At 40.7% G+C, this 18,647-nt stretch overlaps 1 protein-coding gene across 3 annotated transcripts in view; it reads right to left on the bottom strand.

The window, feature by feature from the left end:
* LOC124118771 (centromere protein C-like) overlaps positions 1-18,647 on the bottom strand; it is an 84,497-nt gene that overhangs the window by 26,862 nt on the left and 38,988 nt on the right. Inside the window, exons 7-13 of one of the 3 annotated variants that reach the window (XM_046481034.2) lie at positions 13,168-13,226; positions 12,603-12,640; positions 8,622-9,037; positions 8,034-8,203; positions 6,968-7,925; positions 5,968-6,925; positions 1,838-1,897 (exon numbers count right to left, since the gene is read on the bottom strand). In XM_046481034.2, the coding sequence (XP_046336990.2) occupies positions 1,838-1,897; positions 5,968-6,925; positions 6,968-7,925; positions 8,034-8,203; positions 8,622-9,037; positions 12,603-12,640; positions 13,168-13,226 (2,659 nt within the window). Of the gene's footprint in view, positions 1-1,837; positions 1,898-5,967; positions 7,926-8,033; positions 8,204-8,621; positions 9,038-12,602; positions 12,641-13,167; positions 13,227-18,647 lie in introns of all 3 variants that reach the window. The other 2 variants (XM_046481035.2, XM_046481033.2) reach the window with 2 other exon arrangements.

Here is an 18,647-nt window from a genome sequence, read left to right on the forward strand (position 1 = left end):
TGAGGTGACACTTGTTGCGGAGATAGAGAAGGCATTTTGGCCATAAACTGCGGTGACGCCGACATAGGGTCCTGTCTCTTATGCTCACAGAACGATTAAAGGAAGATGGCGCTGTATTTTGTGCCACCTGTCGCCTGGTACCAGGAGTGCTATTAGCAATGCAGCGCAAGCTGGGGGCACCGGGGGTATATTGATTAATGGTTGAAACCCTGGAGGTGCCAAGGAACGGCGCGATGAGGGTGTGGATCCTTGACTGATTTATTGCCCCGGCATTGTGACCAACGCAACATATAATTTCAAGAAAATAGACAAACATTGCAAGCAGAATAGACACACAAAGAAAGACAGGCATGTAAGTTCACAAGAGAAAATTACACTATAAAAAGTATAATTATACACTAAACAAGAGTGCTCTGAGAGCACAACATCCCCCGCATGAATCTTTGTATTTTTTGAAATAACAACAGTAGATGGCACTGCATTTGAAACAAATTGTGCAGAACATTTTGTTGGGAGTAATCCAGTCTGAATGCTAATGCCATAAGGATGTAGCTCACCCACAAAAGCCTTATACAAGGAAACTAACTATAGTTAGATATTGTGACATTTTCACAACAGAGACTAAATGACGATGTTTAATAATGGTTGTTACCTGAGGCAAAGTTGTACCTGTATCAGTTGACAAAAATGAGGATCATAAAAAAGGGTAGTAACTCTTTTAAAATAAATCAAATTTATAACGACTGCGATATGTGTATCAATAACACATGTTGTGTGTAGAGCGGCATGTGTTTAGAGTATCAGGGTTATTCCCTGAAAAATGTAGGAGTTGACATCACAAAAACAGTACCCTCTCTCACAGTTGTGCAAATCGAGCTTCATAAACCAAGGGCAGTAACTCTCTCAACATGAAAAGAAATGAAACGTGACTGTGATATGGATATATTAAAAATGTGCACATTTTAACTGTAGGAGGAGTTGATTTCACAAGCTTAGTACCTTCTCTCACAATTAGGCAAATGAAGCTCTGTAAAACAGGGGCAGCAACTCTATCAAAATTTGTCGAAATGAAACGGGACTGCGATATGCGTATCATCAACATGTCGACATCTTGTGTGTAGAGTGTCAGGGATATTCTCTAAAAGCTGGAGGAGGAGTTGATTTCACAAGCTTAGTACCTTCTCTCACAATTAGGCAAATTAAAACAGGGGCAGTAACTCTGTCAAAATTAGTCGAAATGAACGGGACTGTGTAAAGTTTCAGGGATATTCTCTGGAAACTGTAGGAGGAGTTGATTTCACAAGCTTTGTACCCTCTGTGGGACGGACAGATGGACGGACGGACTGCACCACGACATTATCCCCATTCGGCCATTCTGGCCCGGCAGGGGATAAAAAGCCCAGAATAAGGAAGTATATAGCTCATGAACATGAGCTAAGATAGACATATTGAATTATCAAAGCATGAGACATGTAAACATACAACATAGCAAAACAAGATGGCGGATAGGCGCGGGTAAGAGCCAAAGTCAGGCAACAGTTACGCTAAGGTAGGCCTGAAAAGACCACCCTAGTACACCAGGCTAATAAGCAAAAGGATAGGCAAAGGATGCTATCTGGTTCTTCAAACTAGCAGGCTTTATTCAAAAAACGTCTGTACAGTCTGTTGACTAGCAGCACTTCTGGTCACATGGTGGCTGCGGGAGGAAGTATGCCAGACAATTGGATGGTACGACAATTTCTGTAGCCAGGACCTCTCACAGCTCTGTCTTCCTAGTCAAAGAACAGCAGTAGTTTCATAAAGGTGGTGATGCAGGATAAGATAAAATTTTTTTTACCTTGTTTCAGTCTGTGACCTTCTCTCGAGGCTGTCATTCAGCAGTTTGGAGTAGGACAACCTGTGAGGTGTGGAACATAAGAGAAAAAGATTTGGTCATGGTTCTTTTCAAAACAAAGCTGTAGCTCTCCTGGTTATATAATTATCAGCTTAAAACAAGAGTCGTCAGGAAATGACATATGGTGTTTGTCTATTAATACTCCACTTTTAGTTCCTTGCCATTGGATACCTTCAATTCAGTGAAGAAAAAGAAGAAAAAAACAAATGCTTCTCAGTATTTTTCAACATTCCAACTTGTCATGAACACAGCAAGTTTCATCTACAAATAGTTGATGGTTTCGGAGTTCTGCTCAGGAAACGACTACTACCTTCATGTTCAGGAAAGTCCAACTTGTCGTCATGAAAAATAAAAATAATAAAAAAATATCCCAAATCATCAAAAGGCACCGATTCACTACTTTAATGATCTGTATAGCAAGTTTCATCTACAAATATTCAACAGTTTTGGAGTACTGCTCTGGAAATGAGCACTGACCTCATTTTCAGTAAATTCCATCTTGTCGTTGAGGAAAAAAATAAAAATATAAAATACAAATCCCAAATCATCAAAAGGCACCAGTTCACCACAAAGCTGATCTGTATAGCAAGTTTCATCTTCAAATATTTAATGCCATTTTAGTTCTGCTCAGGCTCAGTACTACCCTCATTTTTGGGAAAAGTCCAACTTGTCGGCTCACTAATGCCCCCGACCCGCCTAGTGTGTCAGTAGTTACAAATTAAATAGCTAGGATAGGGTTTGGGAAGGGTTCCCCCTAGACTCCAATATCTGAGAGTCACCTTGACTCAGCCTATGAATTTTGGGAGTCAAAAATATTTTTTGAGAGTCAAATGTTTTATTGTATGATTAATGAAATGTTCACTGTTAATGTTACACTTAAAGTTAAGTATCTTTTAAATATAATATGTCTTTAGTTTAAGTTAACAAGTGCTAATTAATGTTCTAAGCTGATTGTACTACAGAGAAATAAAGGATATAAGAATGAAGTTTGTTGGTTTTATTTTTTCACAATCTTTAATTACTTCACAGCTCATGAAACAATTTACAGTGACACTAATACAGGATGAATAAATAACATCAGTCTCAACTGTGAGACATCACTTTTAATCATGGATGGATATTAAAATACATTTCATGTCAGATTATAATTTAATACCACTAACTCATTTACATGTTTTATCTAGTTATCTTGTATTATCTATCAACAGTGAAGTTGAACTGAAGAATTGTGAACACTCGTAATATTTTCTAGTTGAATACAGTTTATTAGCAACAACAAACACGCCCAAAGCTTTACATTTCGTATATATACCATATTTATTCGTGTATAATACGCACCCCTAATTATGGGCAATTAAATCCTGAAAAAAATATCTCTCGTGTATAATACGCACAGACTTTTCTTCAGTCTCATTTCAGGCTGTCATGATCCGTCATCGGAAATAGCATAACAAATCCGAATTGAATTACGCAAGTTAATCCTGTTGTTACACTATCTGGTAATAAAAATGTGTTCCCTGTATATCTGACCTTATGCTTGTCATCTATTTTATTTATTTTATTAATTTTATTTAAAATTTCGTTCAATAATGTTTACCTAAATTTCGGCCAAAACATGTGTCCCTCCGATACTTACAACTTCCGTTTACCCCGTTCCATAAGGTTCCGCTGAACCACATACTGTGACCGCGCCAAATCACATTATTCACCGCAACAATGAAAATATTTTCTTCTGTTTCATTTTTTACGAGTCTACACATATAGATAAACATATGTCATGGTTAACAGTGGTGTTATGCGAAGTTATGTTACTTCTAAAAACGAAGATTAATTTAAAACTAGACTTAAATTTTGCATATATTGTCTTCAGAAAATGTTTATAAATTAAGTTCAGGTGAGTAGTTGTAATATTTTCATTCCAAAGCTGGTAAACAACAACATAGATATTTTGAAATTGCGTCAGTCTTTTATTTCTAGACGTATTTTTCCTTAATTGAGAGTCATATACGCAAGAATTCTGCGTCAGGGGACACCCTGGTTAGGGTTTGAAAAATTCATAAAAAAATGGAAAAGTAATAAAAACAATTTTTTTCTTTTGACTGCACCCCTCCATATGACACAGATTATATGTACTAAGTTTGAGATGAATCCACAGAATAGTTTAAGAGAAATTGCGTGGACAAAATTTTCGGACGGACGTTATGGTTTGAAAAATTCATAAAAAAATGGAAAATTAATAATAACAATTTTTTTCTTATGACTGCATCCCTCTATATGACACAGATTATATGTACTAAGTTTGAGATGAATCCACTGAACAGTTTAAGAGAAATCGCGTGGACAAAGTTTTTGGAAGGACGTTAGGGTTTGAAAAATTCTTTAAAAAAATGGCAAATTAATGAAAATAACTTTTTTCTTTTGACTGCACCCCTCCATATGACACAGATTATATGTACTAAGTTTGAGATGAATCCACTGAATAGTTTAAGAGAAATCGCGCGGACAAAGTTTTCGGACGGACGGACGGAATCTTGGTATTACTATATACCCCCGACATTTTGTCGGGGGTATAATAAAAAAATATCCCGAATCATCAAAAGGCACCAATCGACCACTTGACAGATCTGTAAAGCAAGTTTCTGCTCTGAAAACGGAAAACGGTCGGCTGACGAATGGACAGACATGCTGACAGCTGTATCATGTAAATCCCTCCATGTTTCGTTTTTGTCTTTTGTTTAACGCCGCACTCAACAATATTCCAGCTATATGACAGCTAGTGTTGGATAGTTAACAGATAGTTGAATAGTTAACAGACAGATGAATAGTTAACAGATAGTTGGATAGTTAACAGATGTAGCTGAATAGTTGGTGAGGAGTTGAATAGTTGAATAGTTAACAGATATAGTTGGATAGTTAACAGACAGTTGAATACTTAACAGATAGAGTTGAATAGTTAACAGATAGTGTTGGATAGTTAACAGATAGATGAATAGTTAACAGACAGTTGAATAATTAAAAGATAGAGTTGGATAGTTAACAGACAGATGAATAGTTAACAGATAGAGTTGGATAGTTAACAGATGTAGCTGAATAGTTGGTGAGGAGTTGAATAGTTAAATAGTTAACAGATTGAGTTGGATAGTTAACAAATAGAGTCGAATAGTTAACAGACAGTTGAATATTTAACAGATAGAGTTGGATATTTAAGAGATAGAGTTTGATAGTTAACAAATAGAGTTGAATAGTTAAAAGATGTAGCTGAATAGTTGGTGAGGAGTTGAATAGTTAACAGATTGAGTTGGATAGTTAACAAATAGAGTTGAATAGTTAACAGACAGTTGAATAGTTAAGAGATATAGCTGAATAGTTGGTGAGGAGTTGAATAGTTGAATAGTTAACAGATATAGTTGGATAGTTAACAGACAGTTGAATACTTAACAGATAGAGTTGAATAGTTAACAGATAGTGTTGGATAGTTAACAGATAGTTGAATAGTTAACAGACAGTTGAATAATTAAAAGATAGAGTTGGATAGTTAACAGATAGAGTTAAATAGTTGTAGGTGAATAGTTAGTGAGGGGTTGAATAGTTGAATAGTTAACAGATAGAGTTGGATGATTAACAGTTGAATGGTTAACAGACAGTTGCACAGATAAGGACAATGCTCTGCAATGAAAAAAATTCTATTTGACTAAATCTTGTACCTAGTGTAATGCGGGTCATATCAACACGATGAAAACTCAGGTAACATGTGTAATGTCACAAACACATTTACATGTATTTCTTGTTTGTGATGGCATCCTATATTATGTTTTCTGACGTTGCTATTTGAAAATCAATATGCTGCTGTTTCTTGTTTTGTTCATTTAGCTACAAATTATATCCATTTTAGCTATAATAGCAGTAACATTATTTTACCAAGCACTATCATTTGCAGAGGTCCTCTGGGTGTTCTAATGACCTCCTTCGTCGTGCAGTTAATGGCAGACCTTGGTCTTCTCCAAATGATAATGCCCTGAAAAATAATGTTTCCCTCATAACATAATAATCAAAGTATGACTACTATTTCTCACCTTTTCTTTGTTCTGAAGCTAAGCATCGGTGTGTGGGATGGGATAATGCTAACAGTTGCATTTGTATTCTTTGAGATTGATCCTGTCACGTCACCTCCAATGTCCAGTCCAGCTGCATTGACTGACTTCTGACCACGACCTTGTTCATTTAAGTCTGCTGGAGTTGTGTCCCCTCCATGTAAACACCCAGCCTGCTTGTTAACACGTGGCAGGTCCCCTGGGGTGTCAAAATGTTCAGATGGGGGAGCATCGTCTTTACTAAGATCCGGTGCAGTACCAGTCATACCACTCTCATCACTATCTTGGTTGGCACTATGTGTTCTAGCATTGCTTTCATCTTGTTTTTTATCTGTATAAATGGCACTAAGTGTTTGAGATATATTTTCCACCCCACTTGTTTTGACAGATCTGGTTGATTTTACAGACTTAAGTTTTACATGGGTAACAGCTCTACACTCTTCAGCATTCACTTTCTGTTCAAGTTCCTCATCGACTGAAAGCCTCTCAGATGCAGTCTTGCTTCTGCCATTATTTGATGATATTTTGTTCACAGAAGAGTTATTTATTTCATGATCTGTTGTTTCTAAAACACTTTCCTCACTTGACTGTTCTGCTTTTTTCAAAATTTTGTCATCAGTTATTTTATTGACTGTAGCATCAAAACCTGCCTCCAGTGCTGCTTGGTTACTTTCTGTGGCATCTAAACCTGCCTCCAGTGCTGCTTGGTTACTTTCTGTGGCATCTAAACCTGCCTCCAGTGCTGCTTGGTTACTTTCTGTGGCATCTGAATCTGCCTCCAGTGCTGCTTGGTTACTTTCTGTGGTATCTAAACCTGCCTCCAGTTCTGCTTGGTTACTTTCTGTGGCATCTAAACCTGCCTCCAGTTCTGCTTGGTTACTTTCTGTGGCATCTAAACCTGCCTCCAGTTCTGCTTGGTTACTTTCTGTGGCATCTAAACCTGCCTCCAGTTCTGCTTGGTTACTTTCTGTGGCATCTAAACCTGCCTTCATAACCTCATCTGTCATTCTCTTTGTCATATTCTCTTCATGGTCACTACAATTTGCAGTTTTAACCTTATTCATAGACTTTTTGTTTTCCTTTTTGTTACTCATACGTATGAGGCTTTTCTCTGCAGAAGCATTTATATCAGAGCAAGATGATTTGTCTGACACATATACTTTTTTTTTACTTCTGCTATTCCTTCTATGGGAGTTTACTTTTACTGCTGTTTCAGTGTGTGTCTGTTCAACAGTCACATCCCCTGAGTTTGATAGGCTCTTGTTCTGCCGTTTTCTGCCCTTATTGGATGAAGCTTCCAGGGTCCCAATCTCTGCATTAACAGCTACATCCCTAGAGTTTGATAGGCTCTTGTTCTGCTGTTTTCTGCCCTTATTGGATGAAGCTTCCAGGGGCCCAACCTCTGCATCAATAGTCACGTCCCAAGAGTTTGATAGGCTCTTGTTCTGCTGTTTTCTGCCCTTATTGGATGAAGCTTCCAGGGGCCCAATCTCTGCATCAACAGCCACATCCCCTGAGTTTGATAGCCTCTTGTTCTGCCGTTTTCTGCCCTTACTGGATGAAGCTTCTGGGGGCCCAATCTCTGCATCAACAGCCACATCCCCTGAGTTTGATAGGCTCTTGTTCTGCCGTTTTCTGCCCTTATTGGATGAAGCTTCTGGGGGCCTGTCCTCCGTTGCCCCAAGACTCTGCTTGCTCTGGCTGCGGGTTCGCCTGGTAGACAGTCTCCCTGTCACATCTTCACTTATACTTGCATTACTTTCCTCTCCAAGAGAAGTCTTTCCACACCTTGACCTGTTCAATGTTGGTTTGTTCCTGGGCTTGCCCTTCTTTTTACTATATTTACCTGTGGAAGACAAGTTTGCACTTTGTTGTCCTTGGCTAGTCTCAGTCTCTGTCAGCTGGGAAGAACTATCAGCTGTTCGGTCATCCATGGTTGACTGAAAAGAACCAAGGAAACAGTACAATGCAGTATTGCAGGCAGAGATCAAATAGAAAAGCTTCTTTACTCTTCATACTAGAAAAGACACAAAACTTTGGCATGTAACCTTTTGGAAACTCTCCAACTGTATGCTGGCAACCTCAGTGGTGACATGTTTCTCCTCCCTGTGAGCTGGTAGCTCCCCTTTCATGTGACTTAGTTGGCTGCGACTCAGGGTGTCAGGTCTCTTCAGGACAGTCCCTGTCACGTCATCATCCTGGACGCTTTCACTGCATGCTGAACAGTCAAACGAAATGGTTCTAGATAATGGAAAATATTTGCATGTTGCCATAACATTTGCCTATTCTATCCGGACAATAGCTGTGCCCAAGGTTTTTGTTAAATCACATTCAGCAATATTTCAGCTATATGACAGTGGTCTGTAAATAATCGAGTCTGGAACAGACAACCCAGTGATTGACATCATGAGCATTGATCAATTCAATAGGGTTATGATGCCATGCACCAAGCAAGTTGGCTAGCCTGACCAACTGATCCCGTTAGTCGCCTCTGACTACAAGCATGGGTTGATGGAGAACAATTCTAACCCAGATTTTCGAGGGTCCATTGTTTGTTGTTTTATGTCACAGTACAACATTGAAACATTTTACTTGGCAACAGTAAGAACATTGTTGTTGATGCATGATGAACCTACTTGACTGGGATGATTGCTCCAACGGTACTCCCTCTGTGCTCTGGCTATACTCCCCAGTAGACTCTGGCAGAGACTCTGCATCTTCCACAACAGATTGTTCACTCTCACTCCAGACTGTGGAATCTTCTGGTACATCATGAGCTTGTTTAAGGTTAGAGGGGTGTTGTCGATGAGTGTAGGTACCCTGGACACTCCCTGTGTCACAGCACCTCTGTTCCTCTGCACTATCATGAAGGTTGTCCTCCACCAGCTCAGTGGAATCCTCCATGGGATGTCTGCCCCCAGTCCCCCACACATCTCCCTCATTATCTGCACCCTGCCCCAAATCACTGTTTTCCCACCCGGTGCCAGCATATCGGTGTCTTGAGTTGATCACCACCTCACCTTCAGACCCATCCTCTCCAGTCACAGAGGAACTGAAACATTCGCCACAAAACAATTCTCTATTAGTTGGGACCATATTTTAGTATTTCCAGAAATGGGGAAGAACACAACAGACTACATAAGGCACAACAACCGCAGACAGGCATTGAGACAGGCCAGTGGATGGCCTGACAGGAGGATACCCTGCATCAATAAGCAGATGGCAGTGAGAGTGTGAGTGTGAGAGAGAGAGAGAGAGAGAGAGAGTGAGAGTGAGAGTAAGAGAGTGTGAGAGAGAGAGAGAGAGAGAGAGAGAGAGAGAGAGAGAGAGAGAGAGAGTATGTACATAGCTAATGACTGTATGATAATGATTTTTAACATATATGTGTTTTTCAGAATAAAAACGATGTTTTATTGGTCTGTTTTCAGTCGTACAAATGGGTATCTCTCATACCCTCACTTCTAGTCGCACGTTTAAAAGGAAGCCAGAAGCTGGAATGTAAACATTAAACTTGTTTCCGTCCGGTTGCGCACGCACCTCCCTATGACATGTCACAAATCTCGAAGAATAAGCCATCATTCAGGACTGGACTGAATTACTACCCTGTGGGGATGGCTGGGTGGGAACATACGACTGAAAACAGACCAATAAAACATCGTTTTTATTCTGAAAAACACATGTCTTAGTCTGTTTTCAGTCGTACAAATGGGTAGAATTCGACGGAACACTGGAAGGAAGGTCGGGAAAGTAATCAGGAAGTGACCTCTTTCACGTCGAATGTACGAAGTTCCTCACCCCTGTAGTGACAATAGAACATTCGACCAGATGCACGGACGAGACAAGTTGTTTATCACGAACCCACAGCATGGTTAATGCTCTTTGACACACAACTAATTATCGATGCGACAGGACAACTGCATACATCAGTTGAATTGCAATCGAAGTGTGGTCGGCATATAATTTAGTTACAGAACAACTTGCCGTATACAAGGTAACTAAAAATAGCATGGTTAATGCTCTTCGACACACAACTTATTATCGATGTGACAGGACAACTGCACACGTCAGTTGAACTGCGATCGAAGTGTGGTCGGCGCATAATTTAGTTACAGAGCAACTCGCAGTATACAAGGTAACTAAAAAATACGAGCAGTACTACAAAGTATGGGAAGACGATGCATACATCGAATAACCATAATAAAAAAAAGCCGAAGTACTGCACGCAACAAAAAAACATAAGAATGCGTACATTCACCGACAGCTTTTATTGTAACATGTTATATGGCACGAAGTGTCGAGCAAAAAGTCCAAAGTGAATAAAGCACAAATTCACTGTCTTTTCTGGGAGATCTGTTGTGCCACCACGAGTAGACCAAACTGTTTGAGTCCTTCAACATCTTCTGTTGAGATATCTCTGAGATAATGCGAAGCAAACACTGAAGTAGATCTCCAAAAGCAGCCCTCCATAATAGCTTGCAGCGAACAATTACTGTGGAGTGCTAATGTTGAAGCTGTGGCTCGAACTTCGTGCAGATGAGAGGAGGTGGGAGGTGCGAGTCCTTGCGCCTCGTAAGCTCTGAGAATTACCCCTCTCAACCAAAAGGAGAGAGTATTACGTGTAATCTCTTTGCATTGGTTGAGAGCGGTATGAACAGCCATCGAAAATGTTGTCGTCGCTGTTCAGATCGCTGCAGGTAAATACAAGCGCACGAACTGGGCACAGGGAGAGATCAGCGTGATCATGAGGGCCCATAATGGCAGACAGGGAAGGAATGTGGAACATTCTCGAATCTTGGCCAGGAAGTTGATTTTTCGCTAAAAAATCCCATCTGAGACCAAGATGGACTACTGCCGGGTTGAAGCCATGAGACCTGGCGAAAATGGAGAAAAGGGTCCACTTGTCATCGTACAGCTTACGAGTCGTAACTCGATGTGCCGACGAGACAAGCGCTGCTGCTTTAGCCGAATATCCTTTCTTCATAAATGAGGTCTTAAGCCAACCCAGGCGTGAAGCTGGAAGTTCTTTATCCCCGGATGCAAGTCGTCGGTGTGAGGATGAAGAAGCAGGTCGTCTCGATCTGGCAACGGGATCTGAAGAAGTTCCGGGAACCCCGTTCTGGCCGGCCAATAAGGCGCGACCAAAAGCAGACGAAGGTTGGCCGTTTGACGAACTTTCTCCAGTATCGATGGTAACAGCACCATTGGCGGAAACGCGTAAGCGTCTAGAACCTCCCCATGATATCGCTAGAGCGTCGTGGTCCCATGCCCGTGGGTCTGGAACCGGCGACACGAATTGAGGGAGGCGGTTGTTGTACCGGGTTGCGAAGAGATCTACTTGGGGCAACCAGAGTCGATCTGTCAGCAGATGAAAGACTGTCGGATGGATCATCCACTCCATGGGAGACGTCCTTGATGGTCTCGACAGGGCGTCGGCTATCACATTCTTGGCCCCCGGGATGTGACGGGCTTTTACGCACATATCCAAGTCGTCGACGAGTGTGAAGAAACTGAATGTCCGGTCCGAGTCGTTCCCGGTTTGTTGATGCAGTGGACGACTGTGGAGTTGTTGGACTGTATCATACGCCGTTTCCGTCGAGGTCGAAGTTTCCAGAACTTGACTACCCAAATCACTGCTTCCATCTCGAGGCAGTTGATGTGGAGGACCTTTTCTTCTGGCGACCACAGCCCAGCCGCTTCGTCGTCCCCGAAGTGCGCTCCCCAGCCTTCCAATGACGCGTCTACGAATAGGTGAAGTATCAATGGAGGCTCGCTCATAAAGACGCCTATGCAAACGTTGGACGGCTGGAGCCACCAGGTGGGGGTACAGCAATCTCTGCAGCGGACGAAGTTGAAGACGACCTCGGCGAGTCAGGTCTTGGGCCGATGTCAACAGACCGAGGACTTCCTGCCACGTGTGCACCCACGCCGGGGCATGTAGAAGTCTCGAAACGCTGCTGACAATCTTGTCCCAACGGTCTTGAGGTACCTTGACCAGATTAACCCCCGTCTGGAAGCGTATCCTGATGTACTGTAGATCCCGAGTTGGTACCAAGTCCGACTTATAGAAGTCAAGTGCTCACATTCTTTACAACGTTTATCCCACAAACACGTTGAAAACCCGCCCTTAATGATGCAGGAAGGACAATACTTGTGAGGATCTAATTTAGACAGTTTTCTTTGACACGAGGCACAAATGCCCGACATGTTGCTACGTGTATAATCAAGTCAAACAGTGAAACACGTGTTGAACACAAACAATGGATTACCAAGGATTACATTCCAGGAGTCTACAGGTAAGACATATTATTATTACTTTATTAGAACAACAACTGTAGACAAGCGATAAGTACTAGTAGAATACACACTAGCAGTCTTCTGCGAAAGTCTTTCTCAAGCAACCAGTCTCAGAGGCGCGCTGAGAGATTTGTGACATGTCATAGGGAGGTGCGTGCGCAACCGGATGGAAACAAGTTTAATGTTTACATTCCAGCTTCTGGCTTCCTTTTAAACGTGCGACTAGAAGTGAGGGTATGAGAGATACCCATTTGTACGACTGAAAACAGACTAAAACAAATATTTTGCCTATGACTCCACTATGACAGTGCAAGTGTACTTACATATTTTCATCCCGTTCCTGTGGTGTACCTGCAGCCAGCTGAAACATGACCATCAGTCAGAGTAACTATAGTACCTCCTGAAGGTTCCTCAACAGTCACTTACAGCAAGTAAAGGATTTATTTGCTTGACAACATGTGTAGTGTTTTAGAGATTGACAGTCCTTTTGCTAGGCTTCTAAAAGATAATTTCTTCTCTTGCATGAAAATAGCTTGTTAAATAGAAATGACTAATGTTATATTTTTGAAAATTTCAATTTGTTTCTGAATTCTGATTTGGGATCAAAGCATGTTCTTCTTTTCAACTCACATAATCCTATCATAAAAAACAAAAACAGAAATGGTAAAAACGACAACAATGGATTCAATCACTTCTGAACCAAAGGCACCACCACTTCTGCTCTGCAGCTCTGGCTGATGATAAAAAGGTTCTCAATTGAAACACAAGCAGATGGACAAAACTATATCAGTATCAAGTGGTCACTTTGTTGTGGAGGAAGAACAGAAGAGGCTCAGACAAGGAAGAAATGAATATGAGAAATTTACAAGTGACATGTAGGCAACTCACAAAACTCCTGGTGTCATTAGTCCGAATGCTCTTGTGGAAGGACAGTATGCTGTCAGCTTCTGTAAACACAACAAATGGTTATTTTAACATTGTATACTTTGTGCTACCTTAATGAAAAATGGTTATAAGAAGTTCCAGTCTAATAACCTTGACCACCAATTTCAGCCATGAGCTGTCTGAACATTTCAAATTAAAAGTATGTGTGGCGTTACAACTGTAATCCTACCACAGCAAGAGTTAGAATTATAGTCCAAATTATCACAATGACTTTGACATGGCAGTCCCAACATATGACAGGTGTTGAGTTAGTTATTTAGAGATATTCTTCTCTTATTAGAAATAGCTATAATTTTTCTTGAACTAATCCAACATTTCCTGCATTTAAGCAATGTTTCTTGTGACCTCAAATGACTTTCACCTCAGAGGCCACCCAAATGTTCATGTGGATTGAACCCTACATAATTATTAGCAACATATACTACATACAATCTAAACCAAACATAAAGTGATACACCAGTTAATGATTCAAGACAGTATTGGTACTACAGACAGTATTTCAAAGAACACAATACACTTTAGGCTTAGTTTGAAAGATTTTAGCTCTCTCTTTGGCTTACACCTTTACAAATCTCTGTTTTGATCGTACCAATGCATTATTAGTTCACAAACTACAACATACAAGTTTAAGCAAAGTGTGAATAAACCAAGCAAATATTTCAAGGGGTAACAAATATATTTGTGCTGATATTTTCCTTTTGCCAATCTGGAGAGGTAAGAAATGTATGAGATTCCAGTCTGGAGGTTGCTGGTGCCACTCAGTTCCTGTACTGCCACAAAGATTCAAGTAAAATCTAGATATTTTTACATTTGTATATCTATCCTGCATTCCTTCTTAATGCATTTATTGCTTGTTCTTGACAGAGAAAGAGCTGTGTGGGGTCTTGCTGAAGAATGATGGCACGTAGACACAGAGCGATCATTTTGCAGCTTACTTCCACCTGCAAGGTCATAGAAATCGGATGAAAAGACGATGACATTGTCCCCAACATTCCTTGGAGTTGAATGGAACATCTCAGCGCACGCCCTGGACATAGTAGAAGCTCCTGCTCATCTTCAACCCCCACAAATGAAGAGAGATGCAGGATGGTGTATGAAAAATCTGGCAGTCTTGGGAGTTGATTTGGTGATGAAGTCCCTCCACAGCCCATGATGAACGGCTCCATGCGCTCCTCTCTCAAATCTTAAGTAGTTAACTCACCTGTGCTGCCGTAGGCAGGGCTAAGAGGAAGACCATCTTCATGGTGAGGAAGTAGTAGCAGAATGAAGCGGCTCAAACGCCACGCCTCTCAGCTGGGCATCTGAACTTGGCCTTCTGGTCTTCTAGATGAAAGGAGCGCAGCAAGGCTTAGAGTTCCAGAATCTTAGTCATGTTACAATTTTCTGGGACAGTCAAGACACTGTTGAGGGCCACAAGGTAGGTAGGGATGGTGCTTCCCTTCAGGTGATGCTTGTGGCGTAGAAAAAGGAGGAATTCAGCCAAGAATGGAGGTGACGCAGAGGTGGGATCCTGGTGTTTCTCCTTGCAGAAACTCTCAAAGGACCACCACTTGTCGTCATAAAGGCTCCAGTAGAAGGGCTGTGCGCCAATGTGATGACTATCGCTGCCGTTGCCGAGTCGTCCTTGGCTTTTAGAGCTCTTTGTAGGTGGACCAGGCTTGAAGATATAACCTGTCTGGAGCTGGGTGGGGCCATTTGCTGTGAGGGTGGATTGACAGGTTTGGTCAACCTGGCAGTTTGAGGGGGTCAATGGCAGACATCTTGAGATCCACGAACCTGAGGGCCACCAAGATGCTATCAAAATCAGAGCGGGGCTAAGGGACCCAGGAAAAGAGGACAGGAAGCGGAAAAGCATTTGCTTTTAATCCTTCCCAGGGGACACTGTGGCCGTCGAGCGCCCAGGCTTGCAGATCTGGTATTGAAGATATGTAGGTCTGGATCTGGAAGTTGTGGCTGGTGGCAAACAGGTCGATGTTGGGGTAGTCAAGGTGTTGACAGACAAAATTTAAGACGTTTGGGTGGAGCCTCCTTGTCTGATCTGAAGAGTGCGTCTGCTAGAAAGTCTCTGGCTCTGAGCGCCGAACCACAGTCCCGAGGTGACCTGGCCCTCCAGATGTGCTCTCCAACATTAAAAAGAGGTGTCGACAAACAGGTGTAGTGAGAGCATGAACTGTCAAGAAGACACCTTCTAAGACATTCGACTCCACCGACTAACAGTGGAGATGCGACTTGAGGTTTTCCGGGACGACGATGGAGATTGACCAATTCCTGGCATTTGATGTAGTGAGCAGGGAACATTTGTATCAGGTGCAGTCAAAGCTGGCCTATGGAGGTCAAGTCCTGCACTGACGTAAGGAGACACAAAAGCGCCTGGGAGTAGGTGGTTCTGGATTCAGTCCAGTTCAGTTTAGTTTAGTTCAGTATGAATTGCAGGTTGAATGAGGGCGTGAGCTCCGATTTATGCATGTTGACGATCCAAACCTGCTGGTGGAGGAGGCATTGTGTAAAATCCCTGTGGTGAATGTTCTAAACTTGACATTCCTCAGGAAGGAGAGGCAGAGCCAGGTGAGGATGAAACAAGGACGAGACAGGAGAAAGTGGAAAGCAATCACTACTATTAGTAGCTCTGGAGTTAATATCAGTACAGTTCAAACACAACTGACGAGGATTCCACCCAGACTTATTACTCTGGCACTTGGTACAACATGGCATGTATCTGCAATGATGGCAGAGGTGTAATGACAATGCGTTCCCAACCCAAGTGTGTATGCTATAATCTCAATCCCAACATGTGGGTTTATGGAGAACAGGCTTATGCAAGGAACGCAAAAAAACAATCACTTTAATAACGATTATATAGCACCAAGCAACTTAAAGAATACGTAAAAATGTGACCAAGCAAGGAATTCAAAATATAACTCTTGTTCTTGTGATTTATAATCTTATGATTTGTGTCTTCATATATTTCATATGATTTCTACCATGGCATTAATATTTAACCCTTGATGGTGGCTTTTTGTCACGGTATATACATGTATCAGGAGTATTGTTGTTGTAATTAGCCAGTTTGAATTAATTAAGAGGTCACATTTTTTCGTGTAATGCCTTCTGTATTCTTTATGTTGCTTGGTACCGAATTTCTTGAGTATTGTGCACACTTTTTTTTCAGAAGATGAAGCAGCGCAGTGGGGGTTGCTCATTATACACGCACCCAGATTTCAGGTACTTTCCCCCCAGAAATTGAGTGTCAACAAACTGAATGAAATACAGATACATTCGTCTGTACTATTTTCATATTTATATGAAGATTATTACATCGAACGAACATGGAATACTATTACATGAATGGTTACATATGAATATTTACTTATTTTGTTTTGATATAGGCTATAAAGTCATTCAAACATGTCATTTTAGGCATAATCCTGCTTAAGGCGTTTCCACTGGCTCACCGTTATTAACAGCTACACCAACTTGACTGACGCCATCTGCGACTTGTTGTTGATAAAGAATGAATAAATATATATTATATCCAATATGTCAACCCATAAGAAGTCGAAATTGTTGTTATTTGTCCTGTTATAGTCAATGCTCTGACTTTTTTCATTGTGGTAGCATGGCTTCAGCACGTGACTCAATCCCAGTCAATGACTAGTCTGACCGGTGTCTAGTCAAAATTGTCCCATACCCTGGGAACATTAACGAGAGCCACCTTGAGTCCATCACCATGACTGTTCTCTACCAGGTATGTCCAGGTGAACAGTCTTTCATTCTGCATTCTAGTCATCTCATCCAATGCTTTTCTGTTTTCTACAATTCTGTGTTAATCACAACCTACAAGTTTTAGGTCTTTCCTTGATTTGACCCTACTGAGAATTGTTTACACTTGACCAGGCTGGGATTTAAATTTGAAGTCAAGGGGTAAACATCTCAATTAGATAATTATGGGAAAGGTTCTCAGACAATCCTGCATAGATCTTTTTGTAGAATGTGTAAATGGAGTTATGCTCCGGAAACGAATGCTACACGTATTTGAGCATAAGTCAAGTTTCTTGCCAAGAAAACATTCTGAAACAAGTGCAAAAGTGAGCGTGGCTCACTAATACCCCCGACCCGCCTAGTGTGTCAGTAGTTACAAATTAAATAGCTAGGATAGGGTTAGCCTTTAGGGTTTGAAAAATATTAATAAAAACATTTTTTTTCTTTTGACTGCACCCCTTCATATGACACAGATTATCTGTACTAAGTTGGAGATGAATCCACTGAATAGTTTAAGAGAAATCGCGCGGACAAAGTTTTCAGACGGACATTAGGGTTTGAAAAATTAATAAAAAAATGGAAAATTAATAAAAACAATTTTTTTCTTTTGACTGCACCCCTCCATATGACACAGATTATATGTACTAAGTTTGAGATGAATCCTCTGAATAGTTTAAGAGAAATCACGCGGACAAAGTTTTCAGACGGACGTTAGGGTTTGAAAAATTCATAAAAAAATGGAAAATTAATAAAAACATTTTTTTTCTTTTGACTGCACCCCTCCATATGACACAGATTATATGTACTAAGTTTGAGATGAATCCACTGAATAGTTTAAGAGAAATCGCGCGGACAAAGTTTTCGGACGGACGGAATCTTGGTATAACTATATACCCCCGACATTTTGTCGGGGTTATAAAAAACCCAAACTGTCAAAAGACACCTGTTCACCACTAGACTTAACTATGTGTCAAGTTTGGTGAAGAAATATCATACAGTTTTCAAGATCTGCTCCGGAAACAAGCACTAACAGTATTTTCAGTCTACCATATTTTCCATGTCAACAAATCCGTACTGGAGTACACAATGTAATCTTGTAATTACACTGTCTGGTTATAAAAAGCATTCATTGTATATCTGGACTTATGTTTGTAACTTTTCATTAATTTTATTAAAAATTCCTTTTAATAATGTTTTAATTAATTTCGGCGAAATCGTGTGTGGCACGAATACTGTTATTAACAGCAACCAGGGTCAGATTACTGATATTGACGCCTAGAAATGAACTTCAGTTGACAGAGAATGGATACCTTTATCATAAATGCCATACTTTGACTTGTTAAAAGTCATATTTGTTGTAGTTTGACGATTCTATGTCAACAAGTAGTTCTCGCGAGCCTCGACGGTGACTGGTCAAATTGGCAAAATAACTGGCAATAGTGATCAGCTATACGGAAGTGCTATGCTTAGGGTTATTATTATTCTAAATATATTTAGTAAAAGCTGCAACCAAAATAACATGATATTGAAATATATTATTCCAAAATACTGAAGACTGCTAGAGGAGTGTGCGCATTATTCTTGGGTGCACACTATACTCAAAAAAGTACGGTAAGTCAAACTTGTTGCTTTGGAAACTCGAAAAAACTTAAATGTCAAAAGGC

Source organism: Haliotis rufescens, unplaced genomic scaffold (genome assembly GCF_023055435.1).
Source record: "Haliotis rufescens isolate VD_foot unplaced genomic scaffold, xgHalRufe1.0.p SCAF_2, whole genome shotgun sequence".
In the NCBI taxonomy this organism is placed as follows: domain Eukaryota; kingdom Metazoa; phylum Mollusca; class Gastropoda; order Lepetellida; family Haliotidae; genus Haliotis; species Haliotis rufescens.